Below are 19,373 nucleotides of genomic sequence, written 5' to 3'. Positions count from 1 at the left end.
TCCTTTTAACAATTAAAATACACTGTAGGTGCTGTACCAAAGGCCATCGATATCCATCTATTTACCTACAGTACCACTGAATGTTGATGTGTTGCTTCATTAGAGAACCCATGCACAGATGCAGTTGCTCCAAATTAAAACAAGTCTTGCAGATGGATCATTTTCTCACATTTTTTTACCTCTAACTTTATGATTTGAAAAGTCACCCACACCTTGAGTTTTTAGAGACAACCACAACACCACGTTGGTTTTGAGTAGTTGGATATAATTCAACCTTTAGTTAAGCAAGTTTGTAGAAAATGTCACTTTGGGGAAATAACTATCTGAATACATTGGTTGCTCAAGCCCTAAAAGTCTAACAAACAAAATCTTAAATTTGGAAATGACAAAAAAAAAAAAATCCATCCATCCAATTCATTGTATGCACAACCTGAAACTGTATAGAACAACTATACAACAGCACAAGTGAAGCAGGCAGGCACTCCCACACAAACTGACAGGTGTACACAAATAAAGGTCAGAATACAGCCGAAACAAATAAAAGAGCTAAACAAGAGCAGCAGTTTCTTTTCCAAGCAGGAGTTACCGATGCAACGCAGTTGTGCAGATAGGTGAACGCTAATCCCTTAATTGTCAGCTAAATATTTAAGAGAAGTTATTTCACTGTTCCATGATTGGCAAACTAGTCATACACATAGTGGAGTCGGCAATACAGTGGGACAAGTACATTTGCAGAAGCAACAGATCATAGGATCAATGTTGGTCATTCCTTCTTGGTTTCTTCCTTCTTAGTTTCTTCCTGCTCCAGTTTCACCTCCTCGTAGGTAGCATCTTCCTCTTTCTCATCCCCATCGTCTGTCCTAGAGTTGGGGACCCATAGCCCCGAGTCTATGCACCTCTTCATGTGAATCTTCGCCTCCTAAATCATGGAAAACAACCACACTTATTAACTGAAAATACACATGAATCAGATAACTATACATTTACAGAACTAAAATATGATTCCAAGCAGAGGCTTTAACAAAGAAACCTACCGTTGGGTCCATTTTGCTAATAGCATCTTGTAACATCCCGATGTCCTTATCATCAAAGCATTTCTGCATCTCCTGTGATTAAGAACACATTTTGTGAGGCATTTTTAAACTGACAAGATAATACGAAAACGAGGGTGCCCGAGTCTTCTTAAAAACTAAAGAACTTACAGCTGGCAGCGTCTCGTACACTTCAACAGGATCCAACCCTCCGGGTCCCAAGCGCTTTTGTTTCTCCTCTTCCTCATATTCCTTCATGGCCTTTTCGATGCGGATCTTCGCCCTGCCCCGAACCCGCTCCTTAAATGACTCCAGCTCGTCATTGAAGGCATCCTGGTACTGTACATCCGCTGTCTGTGAGGGGACACACATCATTAGCATTTAAGTGAACATTTCAGTATTTGCATTTATTGTGACGTTTCCAACACAGGGATCTTTTGAGGAACTCGGGAACTTATAGAGAAACTTAACACCCCCTGAAAGTCTTATTTTTGCTGACCTTGCAAAACAGCAGTGTGCCTGTGGAGTGGGGCTGTGTGCTTGCAACCGAGCAATCAAATGTTCGTTCTCGTTCGTTCGCTCTCTCTCTCTCTCTCTCTCTCTCTCTCTCTCTCTCTCTCCTGGGCCAAGTGACATTGATGAGCGATGCGACTCCGTGCCTGGCACTGAAAGTTGAGAATATCTAAACTTTTCTAAAAAAAAAACACTACAAAAACATGACGCTTGATGCACGAGAGGAGTGCACGAGAAGTTAACGCATTCATGAGCACACACCCACTGAGCCAAAGAACGAGTGAGAGCCGCTGCTCGGCGAGCTAACACAGTAGACAAACGACACCCACTTGCAAATCGATAGTGAATCGCAAAAGATACTTTCGTGACGGCTATTTTGCTTGTGTTTATATGATTGTGGCATGTAACAGAGTTGTTTGTTTATTCTTATATTACTAAAAAATGCTAAGAGAGCTTGTGGAACGTAGCGAGCTTGCCGATCTCCCAGCTGGAGATGTGTGCTGCGAGCGTCGCCGGACGGCTTGCGTCACTTCAGCGGTCCTATTGCCGGTGTGAATGCTCACAGAAAAAAAGCCCTTGAAGATATGAAGTTCTCGGGGGAGCTCCAGAACTGTTTGGTCCGAAACACATGTAGTCTCACAACAATAACTACAAAGAACATCAAGATGACCTGTGCTAATTCTTCGTGTGTAAAATTGAAAATGTAATTTCTAAACGCTGTTGTTTTCAAACCATCACTGGACTAATTTGCCTAATATTCACACAGTTGTTTCAGATGTGAAGGAAACGCAAACAGGAATGTGGAAAACTTTAGTTCCTAGTTTAGGTTCTGAGTTTAGTTTCTCGGTTTCCTCCATAGTTCCTGGAACCTTTGGTCAAAAAGCGCTACAAGTTATTTTCATAGCATACAAACACAGTTAAGTCACCTTAATCTTGGCAAAAAATTGCCGAAAGCAGCCGCGGGGGTCCACCTTGAGGCTTTTTGCCAACTCTAGAATGAACTGCATGACAATGGTCTGATGAGCCACCTGCTCCATCAATGCGTGTTTCTACAAAAAAAAAGAAAGAAGATTAATGAACATATTTTAAAGAACACACAATGGCTGTGTAAAGAAAACAAGTTGTGGCAGATATAGAGTATCTCTGAGTTACAGCCCATAACACTAACTTGTAATACGAGTTGTAATGTTTACCTCCTCAACTTCAAGGTCAATGCACATGATGACCAGGTAGTTGGCCGTCTCTTCACAGACTAGATGAGAGTTGTCAGAGAGGTACTTCTGGCTGTCGTCCCAACGTCGCAACATGCCTGTAGTAAAGACAGCAATGAAGGACCATCTCTCCTATAATACCAACACCCTGTAACATGCATGGAAGAATGGATGTCAATGATCCTTACCAAAATGTTTGATCTCCTTCTCATTTTTCTCCACAAAGGTTTTATGCTTCTTCTCCTTCTCTTCTTCGGTCTCATCAGCAGAATCAGGTTTGACGTTGACAACGCTCTGGTGGACAAACAGTGGAAGTGGGAAATTAGAAATGGAAATTAGGGGTGTAAAGATTAACTAATGTCATCATCAGAAATGTCATATCAGAAACTTACAAGAAGGGTCAGAGATATGTAAAGTAAAGTAAAGAAAAGGTTAGGCGCACCAGTGCAACCAATGAAAAAAGATAGTCTGAAGTCCTGTTAACATTGATTTAGCTGTTACTATTGTATTATTACAATCTTCTAAGCCTTATGATTTTGTTGAAATAGGGGCTGGTGAATAATGTAGGTGAAAATGATCACCATACCATGCAAATTCCAAAACAGGCTCTAAGTCATGTTTTGTTAGGTATGACAACCATCCTGCGCCCCCCCTGTATCTGCCTCACCTTGCTGAAACCCTCCGTGCTGAGCGTGTCCACGTTCCACGGCATCTTCTTCTCTTCCCGGTTATGTTCCGCCACTTTCTTCTCCATATCCCGCTCCTCTCTTTTCAGTTTCTTCTCCTCAGACTGGGCTTTGCTCAGCTCTGCTTTGGCGTCATCCGTTGATGAACAGCTCAGCTCTTGCATTTTCTTCTGTGCCTCTGCCAGCTTACGCCGGCTGTCACCGAGCGCCTTGGTCATGTCTTCACCTCTTTTCTGAAAATCTTCCATTCGCTCCACACGTGCCTGAAGTACACATATTAAAAAGGTCACATATCAGTCCCAACCACAGCTACAAGAGTTTCATGTTGTCTGTGTATCTAGATATTGCAAGTTTTCAAGTTCTACTTTATGATTTTGTGTGTCTCTAGCTGTCTGGGAAGGCTGAACTGGACAAACAGTTCCCAGATCTGAAATGAACATAGAAGACAAAGTGCCATGTAGCTGCTGGATGGGGGTTTCACAATGACCGGTGGTAAAGTTGTTGATGAGCTGAAAGTGGTGGATGTGGTAACACAACACAAATAGAATAAAAAGTCTGTACACACTCACAGAGTTCTGAGGAGAGTTATGATCTCTTTATCTACAGTCTATGTGTCTAATCCATTTTTTTTACATTAAATACTTATAAATATTATGTTTTCTGTGAGATAGATTGGTGTTTTAGGGTATAGTTTATGCTTTCCATGTGATATCCTGTCTCTAATTTATTTATTTTTTGCTAGACTTATTTTCATATTAATGAAATCATCTTGTAACATTGCAAATGTGTAGCTTGTTATAGCAATGATGACTACATTATCATTAATGTTTGCTGGGAATTTAATAGAAAATCAGCAGGCCATTACTGTAAATATGAACTGTTTCTTAATTTTCTTATCTTTATGAATAAAAGTTAAATGGTTAAGTGTTTTTCACTTATTTAAAAAGGTCAGCAACCTTTACTATCAAAAGATAGATTTTAGGCAAAAAATAAAAAACCTAAACTATCTGGAGCCACAAAACATGTGATGAAGGTAACACAGTTTATATGCTAAGTATATAATAATATACTATATATAATATAATCATGGTGTATACAGCACTGGAGTCAGCACAGGAAGCAGCTAATGGTTATAGCATAATGTGCACCACTTCCAGTGACTATAAACCTCTTTAAATACCTGGTGTCTCCATCTGAAGAGGCTGGGTGTGTCGATGTTGGGATGGGTGTCATCTTCATCATCAGACACTTCGATGTGGTCCCACACGCTGTAGTCTATCCTCGACATGACGCCAGTATAGCAGCCGAACAGCGTTAGCTTCGAGCTATGACTCGGCTAAGTTCAGTGGGCTAAACGAAGATAACTCCAATCTACAATCAGATAACAGATATCACTCAAACGCAGCACTTTTCAGATAATGTGTATTAGTATTCAGAGCAGCAGCAGGCTGTTTCTAGCACAGATAAACTTGGATAAACGCACCTAACGTGGTTTAGACTGGTCGAGACTCTGCTACTGATTTCTAGAAAGAATTGCTGCTGCAAATTTCCGTTTGACGTCAGCACGTCACTGCGTCACACGTACGACGTATGACGTCGGAAGACAGAGAAGAAGAGCTTCTTTTGGCAACCGTTTTTTTTGTTTCACATTCATAAATTAATTTAACAGACGTAATAAATTATATAAAAAAATAATATTATTTTATATTCATTTATATATTTTCACGTTTATATGTTTTTTTGTTTTTTTTATATATGTTTGTGTTTTCCAAAACCTCCCTGGCATAATGTTAATAATTTAGTATATAAGTCTAATGCAGTGAGGGCCCAAGTGCAAATGTACAATGGAGTATTAGGGCCACATTGAGGAAAAAAAAATCGGAGATTTGAAGAATAAAGTCATAATATTTCGAGAAAAAAAGTTGTAATATTATGAGAATAAAGTCATAATATTACTATAAAAAAAGTTGTAATATTATGAGAATAAAGTCACAAGTTTATGAGAAAAAAAGAAAATTACTACTTTATAATATTATGACTTTATTCTCATAATATTACGACTTTTTCCTCGTAAACTTATGATTTTATTCTCGAAATCTCAGATTTATTGTTTTTCCTCAATGTGGCCATAATACCCCGTCGTATCGTCGTACCATAGACCTACAACAATGATAAATAAAATTGAAAATGTAAACAAAAAACAGTTATTCATTTCCACAAATTTTTCTTTTCAAATCCACAGGGGAGCCACTGGAGAAGAGCTGAAGAGCCGCATGTGGCTCCGGAGCCCGAGGTTGCAGACCCCTGATCTAATCAGTCAAAAATAATTTAAATCACCTGTGTGGGTTTACCATGAGGTGTGCAGGGCCTCTAACAAAGGGACATCTGTAATATGACTCTCAGTAGTTCAGATCTGACATGCACAAACATGTGCCTCATACTTGATAACAGGGTGTGGACACAATGACATGAAAAGCCACAGAAAACATTTCCATTTAATAAATACAACATTTGCCAGCTTACATTATAATGTTCCACTTTATGTTGCACCAGAGAGTTGTGACATTTTAACATTAACAACATTAATAATGGTTTCTGTTAGTTTGCCAGCTCCATGGTTCTTATATGTCTTTCTGCTAAAAGAAGAAAATAAAGGATAATAAAGGTAATTTAAGTGCACTTTTACATTCAATAACACATTGATACAATGTTCTCTCCTCCATTATCCCCATCAAAAGCATACCAAAGGCTGCTATGTGTCACTTTTTGTTCTCCGGAGGTGAGTCCTTGAACCCGGAGCAGCAGATGGAGTTTCCAGCATGAATCTTGCAGCAGCGCCTCATCTCCCTGATCACATCCTCACACATGCTCTCCACGTATTTGTTAGCTGTTAACAGGAGGACGGAGTTAGTTAGTTAAACGATGATGTGGGATTTGCTTTAACAACACATTTTTTTTTTTTTAAATAATGTTTTCATACATGCAATCCACTGTTCGTAAATTACAACAGTCTATAAACCAACTTTTATGTAGGTGAGCTTACAGACAAACCCATCAAGTACTCTAGAGAAAACAACCTCAACATTCAAAACCGGAACAAACCCCCCAAAATAATTAACAATGATAATAATGACAAACAGAAAGAATAGAGTTAAAAAAGAAAAACAAAAAAAGAAAAAACACAAAAAAAAGAAAAACAAAAAAATAATACAAAATACGAGAGTAATAATAAATTAAATCAACAAATAAGTTAAGAGAAAATAAAAAGCAAATATATAGTAATATCATTTACATAGGCACACACATGCATCCTCCTTAACGTCAGGTCACCTCCAAGCATATATATATATATATATATATATATATATATATATATATATATATATATATATATATATATATATATATATATGTGTGTATGCATGTTAACCCATGTAACTATATTTTTCCTTCTGTTAAGACTCCATCTCTTCTCAAAAACATCCTCCATATTCCTTATTTTTAACAACACATTGAAGTGTCTGTTTTAATGTACCTTGTAAACAGTGTTGGATCGCACATGCTTGCTTCTGACACGGATCTTTCTGGGGCATAGTTACCTGGAAGGAAATAAAGTGGAAACATACTAAGAAGTTGTCAATACACACCAGGCGACTGCATTACAAAGGACTGACTCACACCTTTATCGATCAGGATGGTTGTCAAGGACGTATTAGTCCGGTAAAGTCTGAGATTAAAGGTCGTTTGCTACCAGTGTTAGCCGCTAAACTAATGCCACTTCCGTGATGAGGCAATGTTTTGATCACGTGACGAGTCGACAGCCAATTAAATCATCTGATAAAAAAAGTGCAGCAGCGACACCTGGTGGTGGAAGGTGAGTACACTATATATATATATATATATATATATATATATATATATATATATATATATATATATATATATATATATATATATATATATATATATATATATTGTGTAGTGTACTCATATACTGTACTGTATATATATATATATATATACAGTATATATACCTGGTGGTGGAAGGTGAGGACACCAAAGACATTCAAAGTGGAATAAAAGACACAAATAAATAGTTGCTTTGAACAGGACTTGTTAAAGGTAGTTTTTAATCCAACCCCCCTTCGATATATATATATATATATATATATACAGCCACATTTCAAAATAAAATTCAATAAACTTGAGGAAAGAGGCAAAATTGACTATATTTGACTCAATAAATATATAAATATATATATATTTATAAATATTTAATGTAAAAAAATTTCACTAGACATGCACATAGTATGAACATTTTTTACCATTGCACCCTGAAGCAGTTAAAGTTCAAATCCCTTGCAGAAAAAGAAATGTTTTCCTCTAATATAAATGTATCCCTAAGTAATTAGTGCAACCAATTCATTCATCATTCAGATCTGTATTCATATATAATATATATTAACATTATCCAAGGGAGGTTTTGGAAAACACACATAGAGAAAAACAACAACAAAAAACATATAAACGTGAAAACATATAAAGGAATATAAAATAATATTTTTTATATAATTTTTATAATTTTATAATTTTTAAAGGTAGTTTTTAATCCAAAACCCCTAATATACAGTATATACATACACACACACACACATATATATGAACACTAATGCAATGGTGAAACAAACACATTTGTTTATTCTCAGTGCAATGCAATTACAGTCTTCTAACTTTCTCTACAAAATTGGCCTCCATTGTTGTGCACAACAAAGAGCAACGAGAATCCTATTTAGTGTTCAAGCTCAGATTTTTCGATTGGTTCAAGGTGTTTTTTAACAGGTGCATTCTGGGTGCAGGTGATTGACAATTGAGTGTGGTATTTCAAAGTCAGTGTTTAGCAAACAACACACAGGCTTTTTAGCTTTGAATGATGTGTCTAATGTAGAGTACTCTGTGTAGTTATTTGCAAAAAGTGTGTTTTAGAATGTCAAACACAGTGTAAAGCAGACAATGTGGTCAATAGATGCATATATGAGTGGTTTCAATAATTGTGCCACAAGTGCCAGTTTTTGTATCTTTGCAGTACAAAAAACTGTAATATTAATACATAATCTACCTTTAATAAGTCTTATATAAATAAGTGAAAAACACTGTTTTTTTCCATTTAACTTTTATTCATAAAGATAAGAAAATTAAGAAACAGTTCATATTTACAGTAATGGCCTGCTGATCTTCTATTAAATTCCCAGCAAACATTAATGATAATGTAGTCATCATTGCTATATCAAGCTACACATTTGCAATGTTACAAGATGATTTCATTAATACGAAAATAAGTCTAGCCAAAAAAATATAAATTAGAGACAGGATATCACATGGAAAGCATAAACTATACCCTAAAACACCAGTCTATCTCACAGAAAACATTCATGTTAAAAATACTGACAAATTAAATGACAGTTACCAAACATAGTATATTCAAATATATTTTTTATAAATGAGAACTAATTCTGCAAGATCCTCATAAATATCTGTTGAGTCATGAATGCATTGTCATTTCCACGCAGCAGCAGTAAAATCCCCTTAGTTGGATTGTGATTGTGTGTCCAATGTGGTCATCTGATCCCATCTCAACATCTCTTGTTTCAAACACCTAAAAGCAAAAGAAGATGCTGATTATAGGACGCCGTGTAAAAAGACACCATGTGCACTTCAGAGTCTCCTTATACCTTTGGTCATGGCCTTGACAATGAACTGCTTGCTCTTCTTCTCCAGCGTGTTGGAGGCGGTGCAGGTGTAGGTCCCTGGCAGCAGTGAGGAGGAGGTAAGAGCTGCTTCATCCTCCATCCTGTCCTGCATTGGGTTGGAGGACTGCCAGCTGTACACAGGTGTGGGGTTTCCTGTGGCAGCGCAGTTCAAGGTGATTTCAGCACCCGCTACAAGGTCCAAAACCTCTGGTTCAGGACTGAGGAATGTTGGGGGAACTAGAGCAAAGATCACAGGGATAAGATGCACCATCTTCAATGTATTAACCCATTGGTGTCCAAAGACCATCTTTAGTATGATAAGGACAAATGCCACAACATTTGTTTTGATTGGTCAAAAGTCTTGAAATTTGGTACGGACAGACTTTGGGCAAGTAGCTAACAGTACAACTTTGACATTTTTATCAATAGTCAGGATTTTTTTTTAAATGAGGAAAAACGCTAACATAACCCTCTGAGACTGACAATAGATTTGTTTTTGTCTTTTGTTAGAGGGGTCCAGCGGGTCTTTAGGGGGAGATAGCAGGTCAACAGTAGATGTCACATAGAAGTGGTGTACATCATCTGAAAGCTGGGAACCTGAAGATTAATTTGAGATGCTGCTCAGCACTGTGTGTCAAATTGTTCTAGTCATAAACCCCATTCACGTGCTGACTTATGTCTTATAAGTTGTAATAATAAATAATTATAAATAATTGGGTTTGGAAACCTTTTTTTTACTACACAAGAATTGATAAAAATTATAAATAATCCCTCCAAATTACCACATTAAATGTTTTCCATATTAAATTGTGTGTGGGTTCACCTAACCAGGATGCCTTGCGGGAAGACCCACCCCTACCCTGCCTCTGATTGGCTACTGGCTTTTAAACTTAAATGGTAATAGTCAGTAGCCTAGCTATGATGCTAACCGGAGCCTCGGAGCTGCAGTCCGAAAGCAGGCTACCCGGTCCGAACACCGATGTGTTTTTTCATCATTAAATTCATTTCGGAACATTTTTGAAGTGAGAAATCAACTGTGTAGATTTTGAATATTGGCAGTTTCACAAAAATTTATTGACATATTCAGAGCTGAGAAGCTCCAGAAACTGGTTTGACAGCAAGCTCTGGTTCTGTGAGCTTTCCGAAAACTTCAATCAATTTTCGTAAAACTGATATTCGAAATCTACACAGTTGATTTCTCGCCCCAAAAGTTCTCAGAGGTGAATTTAATGATGAAACAACCGGTGTTCGGACCGGGTAGCCGGCCTTCAGAGCTGCTGTGGTTGAGTTGCTCTCCTCAGCCACAGCAGCTCCGAGGCTCCGGTTAGCATCATAGCTTGGCTGCATACCGTTAGTGTTTAGGTTTATAAGCAAAGAACGTATAGTATATTGCCAAGAAGTGAAAGTCAATCGTTTGTTCCATTACAACGTCAGCGCCCTGCAGCTGAGCTACGCTTCCGCCATTTTGGACTGAAAGCGTCAACCGGATGGCAGTAAAACGTCCGCCTATAAGCGCCGTACAAAAGTAAAACAAAATGATTTCTATTCTATTGTATTCTACTGAGACTGAAAAATATTATAAATATAAAAAGGGTTTTCAGTCCAAAATGTTGCTGTTGTCAAAAGAGTTTCGTCTCTTTGCGTCTCTTTGTTGGAAGCCAGTAGCCAATAGAAGCAGAGTAGGGGCAGGTCTTCCCGCAAAGGTATACTGGGTTGCCGCGCCCGCACATGCACGGAACGGATCGAGCAGCTTGGACAGATTGGGCACTCACTACCCCTAATATCTTTGATATTGAACTTGTTATGAGTTCATAGATACCAGATACTTGATTGTGCTCCTTGTGGTTTCTGAGATACAGCCATTTTATTATCGTATGATATATAGTCTTTGGGCACACGGGACTACTGATTTTTTCCTTAAAATATATCAGAGTCTATTGCAAAAACTGTAGTCCGCGTGTGCCCAAATGGATATAAGAAAAACTCACTTTTTAGCCAAACGATTTGACCAATTTAGAAAATGTTTTTGTGCTTATGCAAGCCCAGAGAAAACTTCCACTAAAGGAAATTAAACATTTGATTTGCGGGCACAAATGTATAAAACATATGATCAGATTAACTTCATGACTCACAGTACACAGAGGCATTAAGAGGCTCCGAGGTCACAGTAGGAGGTGGTTGTGGTCCCTCTGGTCCGAGCTCCAGCTCTGCTACGCACCTGTACTGAGCTCCATTCTCAGCTTTGGTTGGTGTGACCATGAGGATGGAGGACACCTGGACAGGCGAGGAAGACGTGAGTTCGGTGAAGGAGTGGTTGTAAACCTCAGTCTGCCCCTTGTACCATCTCAGGGTGAGGTACTGGACCGGAGCGATGTTCTGAACCTCGCAGAGCAGCTGGTACTCCTTTCCTTCCACCATGGGGCCGGTGTTGTTCACAGGCCGGATGGAGACGCTATCCGGGGTTTCTAAATGAATAATACACACAAAGTTCAAGTCAAACAATGTGAGCCATCCATTTCAACGCTTTGTATTAAAACAGGGGCTAACTCACTGTACAGGACCAGGTTGAGTTTCTCCTCGCACTGTCTGGGAGCTGTGAAGAAAACACCATAACAGATGGGCTCCTCTATCCAGTCAATGAGGCTGTCTACCTTCCACTGGACAGACAGGTCCTGCTGAGTGTGTGCAGCACTGATGGCCGACTCCCAGCCCAGCACACGCACCGGGCGAGCAGCCTCGCAGCTGACCGACACCGGCTCCCCGAAGCCCACCACGACCCTGGAGGGCTTGAGGATGAGTGAGCAACCTTCACCTGACACTGAGACACACAGCAGCAGTCCGCATCATCATCACCTTCAATACACCTGTCATTTTTAGTAAACTAGCAGGCTGTAGCTACTATGTAACCCTGTTACAACACACACAGGAAACTCACACTGTACATCAGGAATTGACTAATATTTCTAAAATACGCCGGTGTATAATAATTAATCTATAGCTATCTTGTTTATGATTTATTTCTATGCCATGGCAACAAAATGTGCACGTTGTAGGCCTACTTAAAGGTACAGTGTGTTGGTTTTGGCGGCATCTAGTGGTGTGGTTGCAGATTGCAACCAACTGAGTTGGTAGCTTTAGTCTTTGCGGTGTGTTCGAATTCAAATTTTTGGCTTGGACAAAGGGGACGTGAGGCGATGCAACGGGCAGCCTTCATCGCCGCTAGCTCTTCTTGTTGGGTTGGTGTGTCTGGGCCCATACAAGCAAGGTGGCCTTCAGGTAACGTAAAAACTTGAAAGGCTCTCTCTAGAGCCAGTGATTGGTTTGTCCGTTCTGGGCTACTGTAGAAACATGGCGGTGCAACATGGCAGACTCCGTGAAGAGGACCTGCTCCCTATGTTAATATGAAGTGCTCATTCTAAGCTAATGAAAACACAACAATTCTTAGTTTCAGGTGATTATACACTAAAGAAAACCTAGTTATGAATATTATATTACATTTCTGCTAATAGATTCCCTCAAATTGTACACACTGGACCTTTAATCTGTAGCAGTGATTCTCAAAGTGTCACTCTGCGAAATAATTTGCTATAAATTCTAAAGTTGTGCTGTATCATTAAAAAGTACATATATACAGATGGGGACCATTTGCACCAGTAAAACAACATATTGTGTCCATTACTTCCACCCATGTCAGCTTTGGGCCAATAGAAACTGATATGATTGTGACACACAGCAATAAGTTAAGTGTTTTAAAGTTGAAGCACTTACTGAAAGTCAGCTTTAGAAGTTTAAATATCTGGATTTATTCTGACAATGCCAGTCTTGCTACTGTTTATTTTCTGAAATATATATATATAAATGCTGTCAAGTTGAGTCCAAATGCAATTTGAATAAAATCACCCTCTGTTTAAAGGTATATAAGTGGTATTAACATTCATTAACACTGCAAATTTACTAAAAGGATTATCTCATCTTAATATGATTCAATTGAAATGTGTTTCTGTTTATCACTATGAAACAGGTCTGAAGTAGTTATAGAATATAAATAGCTCCAATGGCATCTAAGAGTACAAATGGTAGTAAGCATGTCACAGGGGGATTGTGTCTTCATTTTCTTTTGTGAGACATATTTTTTCCACACTCATTTTGGCTGACTGAGGTAATTATCAAATGATTCAGATGTGCAATATCAACATGTCATATTCATATGTGAAATAATAACCCACCCACTCATTCAGTCTATTTTCTTGATATGTTGTTTTAATTTTTTAATACATATTTATTCTTTACCTGCTTATTTATTAGATCTTGTTTTGTTTTTTACTGATGTCTCTTTGTTTTTTGCACTGTACCATTTTGTGGCTGTAATCCTTCAAATTTCCCCGCTGTGGGACTAATAAAGGATTATTTTATCGTAGATCACCTGTTGTAGAGTAGTATGTGTAATCAGTGTTACAATTATGTGGGGGTCCTTGGAAAATCTTCTCCCCTGTAAAGGGGTCCCTGGCCCCAAAAAGGTTTGAGAACCCCTGATGTACAGGACTACAGAATTAGACCTACAGTTTCATAAAGTTAGTTGTAGAATATAGTGCAGCCATCCAAACACAAAGAGGCGTATTTCCATGCTACAAAGATCTATAATACACACAATACTAATCACAATGTTATGATTAACTTGTTGCTCTGATGGTCGTTCTCATGTTCATATTATCACCGACTAAAGGTTATAGTAGCCTGTTACATCACCACTATTTCATAAGCACTAAACATAAACATAATCTACAACCCCAACAAGTGATAAAAACAACAACATCTTACCCGAGTAAAACATGCAAAGCGTCAGAATCCATTTCAGAAAGTTGTTTCCCATGTTATTTTCTGCACCGAGCCGTCGCGAGAGAGAGAGAGAGAGAGAAAATTCCAACTAGAACAAGCAACTTGGCAACTCTGCAGGGAACTATGTTGGGACAAAAGGGCCCCCTTCATCCCAGCTGACTTTGGGGGTGGGGGGTGAAAGAGAAAGAGGGAAATTTAACAGGTGGCAGGATTCTGAAAAACACAGCCTGATCCTTTGTACAGCACTGATCTTATAAGCATTTTAGCAGGAAATTACAAACACTACAGCAAATGTCCCAACAGGGATAATGTAGGCATACAATAGGCCTACCACAGGAGCACAGTACTGTACAGTACAGGGAGAGGATAATATTGTGCTTAGCATTCACATTTTCCATTTTAAATATCCGGTTTATTATAGTCTAAGCAGAGCAGAATGTTTTTGACAAAATGTATATTTGAAGTATACCAATACATCAAGTATTGAACGTTGAAATCGTTCTTTTCTTCTTTAAACTGAAAGAATAAACTTTGACCCATGTAAATATAGACATAAATCTGAACTATATTACTATTATATAGTTATAGTTTGCAGCCTTGTGTGTGACCATGTTATGCTTTCAACCCAGTGATTGAATCTGTTGTTTGGATGTCTAATCATGACTGGCTGTGGTCAAAAAGCCAGTTTTTTGGGTTCTGCTTGCATACTCGTCTCCTCTGAACTCCATGCTTTGTGAAATCCCAGCAGGCAGCAGTGTTGGTGCAGCATGCAGCTTGTAAGCCTCACACTGTGACCAGAATGCTACACAGCGTAGCCGCTCTGACCGCAACCGCAGTGCAAGTGAGCGAGTAATCGGATGCTTTCTTTCTGCTGTGTTCATGGAGAGCACAGCTGGGGAGTCTCAATGTACAGTTGTACATTTCATGTTCTCTCTTCAAGCTCTCTAGAGGAGTATGTTAAGCTTGTGTGTCTATAATACAACTCTTTTTATAACTCCAGGACAAATTGAGCAATATTTCACTCTGCCAGGTTGTTATGGCAACACAGTGAGTGTACACAAACAGTGCTTTCTGGCAAAACCTCTAGTGGGAATGACAGAGACTGAACATAAAGAAAATGGTTCAGAAAAGAAATAGGTTTATACTGGCAACCGTGGGCTCTCCTTTACATTCACTTTGTGCAGGACTAATTAGTATGGCAGCCTCAGCACTGTATATGTGAGCCAGAGAGAAAGAGGTTGACAAAAGGTGGCAGTGAAACATAGAAATGAAAGACACCGGTTTGACTGCCTCAATCAGTATTCTGCCCCCGGATGTCACTGACAGAGAAGCTAATTGTTTGAAAAATGATTTGCTTTTCATGCATTGGTCAATTTGCAAGATTTTGGGCTATTTTGCTTCCATAACACGTCTTCTTTCAGAGTGGAAAGAAAACATCCAAATACACATTTAGGTGTTTATTTTACTACTTTGTCTATTTGTGTCTGTAGATTTCTCCTAAATTAATCAAAAGTTAACATTAAATAATGCCTCGTTTGCATATTTAAACATAACATTTCAGAAAACATATTTGTCTTAATGTCAGTAATCAACTGAGGACGTTTCATGGTGATATCTATTAGTTCAATATTTAAAATTATTATTAATATTTTACAATCCATATCTTTAAAGGCCGTTTTTTCCCAGAAATCTCCTCTTCAGTAGCACTTATATACAGTATATATACAGTACTTTCCAGTTTCATTCTTATCTATATTCTGAAGGTTTTTACAGAGGGGTTTGTTCATATATCATTCATAGACTGATTTATAGAACATTTGATTTCTAAAAACATGGTGAAATGTTTTTGTTTTTTTATGACTGTTGACAGTATTTTCTGATTTATGGATTGATAAATACAGATATTCCCTCTGTAAAAACTTTTGACTCTAATATGACAACAAAATGAAACAAGAATTTTGAATCTGGTTTTATCCAATGTTCAGTTTCTGTTCTGGAAATGTATAAAAATTAGCACATATTTAATAAGATGATGCCTCATTTGCATGTTTAAACATACAACTTGTAATACAGAAAAAATTGTCTTAATGTAAGTAATCAACTGGGGACCTTTTATGGCGATATGTATTTGTTTAATTTTTACCCTATTCACCTGTAGTGTCTCCACTTGATTGTACAGTCCCTTTAAAATATCTTCTCTCTCTCCAACTATCCCGTTTTCAATTAATTCAACTTTCATAATAAAGGTTTGCAAAAAGAAATCAGCGTTTTGTACTTTTTTTTACTGGTACATCAGACAAACTGTACAGTATGACTAACACAGGATTTAGTGTCTCATAATCAAGTCATTTCAATAACTGATTTTCTTATCGTATGAAATTGTACACACATCATCACAGAAATGGCACAGTCAGTCTTTTCAGTGCAAAAATAATTCAACATCCCAGAGCAGCCCCAGCGCATAATAAAAAAATCATTTGGTAAAAATAGTTTTGCAGAACATGAAATGTATTCATACAATAATAATAATAATAATAATAAAACTACTGTTATCAACATTGTGCCCCATTGCAGTGTGCAGAGCACTCTCAAGTAATGACTGTGGCTGTATTGTAGTGTCTGGAAAGTATGTAGTGGAAAACAAAAACAAGATGTACCTGAGTGCATAAAAACATCATTTAGAGCAACTCCAGTTTTGTCCTAAAATGTGATCTGTTGTGGCTTCGTAGAATTAAAAAAATGATTAGTTAACAAGGCAATAATGGCATTTGAATCAGCACCATTAAGTAGTACCCAGTCATGCATCCTATGACTTATCACCAGATAGTTTGTTTGAAGGGTAACTTTGGTATTTATCAACCTGGACCCTATTTTCACATGTTTTTTTGTCTAAGTGAATAATGGCGACAACAATTTTTGAAAGTGGTCCAGTATTGAGGGAGAACGCTGTAGACGGCAGACACAAAATGAGCTGCGAGGGCAAGTGAGCAGCGTCAACGTAACGTAACGTCCACTAAAAGTGCTTGTTTTTGCCATAGACAGGCTCAGATTGTTATTTTCAGTGTCTGACAACATTATGGAAAGGACCCTACAGAGAAATAAAACATTTTCTTACCTTTATCTTGATCCGGTCTATTTGTTATTGTATCTAAGTCCTGCTCAAGGAGAAGTCTCATTGTGAAATCTGAATATCTGTATACTCTGGTTCAAATAGATACGGGCAGCCATTGAATTCAAAGACCTCGTCCACATTGTTGAAATCATCTAAATACTCAGCCATGACATTGAAAATCTTTTAGATCTTTCTGCTTGAGCAAGACTCTTTCCAGACACTTATAATAACAATCAGAGCCTGTCGTGGCAAAAACAAGCACTTTTAGTGGATGTAAAAGACGGTACCAGCTTGCCCCAATAGCACCATATTGCAGCCCGTGAGCAGCTGCCGTCTACAGCGCTCTCCCTCAATTTTAGAAATTGTTGTCCCTATTAGTCAGTTAGACACAGAACATGGGAAAATAGGGTCCAGATTGAAAAATACCAGGGTTACCCTTTAAAATTTGGTCTTGTGTGCAAAGGGGTTAGAGCTCTTGTGTTGTTTCTAGAATTAAGAAAAAGGATAATTAACAAGGCAATAAGGCAACAATGGCTGTTGAATCAGCACCATTAAGTAGTACCTATTATGAATTATCATCAGACAGTTTGTTAAATCAATAAAAGTAGACTGGAGTGCAGCTACTGATTGACCAAAGAAACACACAAAGCATTAACGTTTTGGCCACTTGGAGGCAGAACAACTCTACAACAAGCTGACAAACCCACTGTCTGGACCCACTATGGCCTTATAAATGTTCTACGTCTACTGTGTCCATTATAGATTCTTCTTTCAGCTCTGTTTTAGTCTCCACCATGCAGTGGAGAATATGTGTCTTTACCATGTTTAAATTTCATCACCATCTTGTCACTTTGGTGTTGGACAGGCAGCATACAGTGGGTTTATCAGTAGTGTTGTTGGAAACAAATTCCTGTTGATTCAAGGTGGCTCAGACTGAACCGTACAGTAAACATGCAGGTCATAAAACCAAAACAAGGAGCTGAAAGAAGCTAAAAAGCACTGCAGAGTTGGGTATTAATGCTCCTGGGTTCAACAGTAATTTGGTCAAGTCAGTGCGTTTGCATGCACCTAAATAAACAGGTTACAGTCAGCTTTTTACATGCGTGCATGTGCAGGACACAGACTTCAGACAGGGAGAGTATTAATTGTTGTGACAGCAGAGCAGTAGGAGGAAAGGAGTGACATGTACCGATGCTTATACAAAATAATTCCATTCAAAGTCAGACCAAAACTGAAAGTGAACACAGCGTAGCCTCTAGAAGTCTGAACAAGTGGGTCAGCCAGGAAGCTGAATCACTACAACGTCTAAAATAAGGTCGGGTGTAGGGAAGACATCTGATTACTTACTTGCTGCCTGTATACACTGATTACAGTATCCAGGTTACTAGGTATGCACGATATGGATTTTTTTCAGCCGATATGATAACTGATGATTACCAAATTCTCGTGGCCGATACGACAACCGGTAATTTCACATTTTTATATTTTAGAAAGAAGTTCATTTCCTATAGTTTATGCACACCTGAGGGTAAGAAGGGCCATGTAGTGGAGATGTAGTGAGCAAAGATAAACTGAAATCACAATTTTTTCAAGTAAAATACATCTAAAAACAATTAAATTGTTGTCTTCCTCTAAAGCTGTGAAAAACATCTACACCGGCGATGAAATATTTGTCTCTCTAGTCAGCGTGCTGTGCTTGTAACTCTTCTCCTCTGTGTGTATTGGCGGATCGCAAAGAAACTTTAAACCACCTACCGTATCGGAGCGTTTAGATGCTGCGCTTGTTACGTCAATGAAAGTAATTTGGCTTTGTATTATCAGCCAATAATATAATACATAATAATATACATTTCCGGTTATCAGCCGATAATTTATCGAGCCCGATATATCTCGGGCATCCCTACAGGTTACCACAGTGCATGTAAATGTGTTCTCAATTTACTTGCGTACTCTGGTTTATCTAAAGGCCCTGACACACCAAGCCGGCGGTCGGCCGTCGGACAGTTTTGGGCCGTCGGTGAGCGTCTGTCGGCCTAGTTTTTTCGGTGTGTACCGCACCGTTGGCTCTAGTTCAGCATGTTGGATCCGGTTTCCCTTTTTGAATGACAAATGCAGACTACCACTACCTACTGGTGTGGAGATTTATTTCTTCTCACGCAGGCGCAGAACGTACGTGGTAGTTGGCCGTTGGCTGTAGTCTTTGCGGTGTGTTCGAGTGCAACTTTTTGGCCAAGACA

At 38.4% G+C, this 19,373-nt stretch overlaps 3 protein-coding genes across 5 annotated transcripts in view; all 3 read right to left on the bottom strand.

The window, feature by feature from the left end:
* Positions 1–248: 248 nt before the first annotated feature.
* LOC141780678 (hsp90 co-chaperone Cdc37-like) lies at positions 249–5,072 on the bottom strand. The gene is made up of 9 exons (XM_074655989.1): positions 4,925–5,072; positions 4,622–4,812; positions 3,423–3,704; positions 2,944–3,049; positions 2,738–2,853; positions 2,471–2,593; positions 1,203–1,385; positions 1,035–1,106; positions 249–919 (listed from the first exon to the last, which is right to left on the bottom strand). Exons 2-9 carry the CDS (start codon positions 4,727–4,729, stop codon positions 764–766), a joined length of 1,146 nt encoding a protein of 381 aa, XP_074512090.1. The 5' UTR covers positions 4,730–4,812; positions 4,925–5,072; the 3' UTR covers positions 249–763.
* An 846-nt stretch (positions 5,073–5,918) lies between these two features.
* cmc4 (C-x(9)-C motif containing 4 homolog (S. cerevisiae)) lies at positions 5,919–7,265 on the bottom strand. 3 transcript variants are annotated; one of them, XM_074655991.1, is made up of 4 exons: positions 7,122–7,265; positions 6,977–7,040; positions 6,185–6,328; positions 5,919–6,077 (listed from the first exon to the last, which is right to left on the bottom strand). In XM_074655991.1, the coding sequence occupies exons 2-3, from the start codon at positions 7,032–7,034 to the stop codon at positions 6,201–6,203; spliced, it is 186 nt and encodes a 61-aa protein (XP_074512092.1). In that variant the 5' UTR covers positions 7,035–7,040; positions 7,122–7,265; the 3' UTR covers positions 5,919–6,077; positions 6,185–6,200. The 3 variants fall into 3 exon arrangements, with proteins under 3 accessions (XP_074512092.1, XP_074512093.1, XP_074512091.1); XM_074655992.1 differs by having other exon boundaries at positions 5,919–6,074; XM_074655990.1 differs by having other exon boundaries at positions 5,919–6,328; positions 7,122–7,264.
* A 1,329-nt stretch (positions 7,266–8,594) lies between these two features.
* The window catches only part of LOC141781548 (hemicentin-1), a 35,346-nt gene continuing 24,567 nt past the window's right edge, over positions 8,595–19,373 (bottom strand). The window contains exons 19-23 of the mRNA XM_074657368.1: positions 14,007–14,112; positions 11,740–12,006; positions 11,321–11,653; positions 9,171–9,425; positions 8,595–9,094 (exon numbers count right to left, since the gene is read on the bottom strand). Of these exons, the coding sequence (XP_074513469.1) occupies positions 9,087–9,094; positions 9,171–9,425; positions 11,321–11,653; positions 11,740–12,006; positions 14,007–14,112 (969 nt within the window). The 3' untranslated portion in view covers positions 8,595–9,086. The remainder of the gene's footprint in view (positions 9,095–9,170; positions 9,426–11,320; positions 11,654–11,739; positions 12,007–14,006; positions 14,113–19,373) is intronic.

Source organism: Sebastes fasciatus, chromosome 13 (genome assembly GCF_043250625.1).
Source record: "Sebastes fasciatus isolate fSebFas1 chromosome 13, fSebFas1.pri, whole genome shotgun sequence".
NCBI lineage: Eukaryota > Metazoa > Chordata > Actinopteri > Perciformes > Sebastidae > Sebastes > Sebastes fasciatus.
This window is presented reverse-complemented; position numbering and strand designations above follow the sequence as displayed.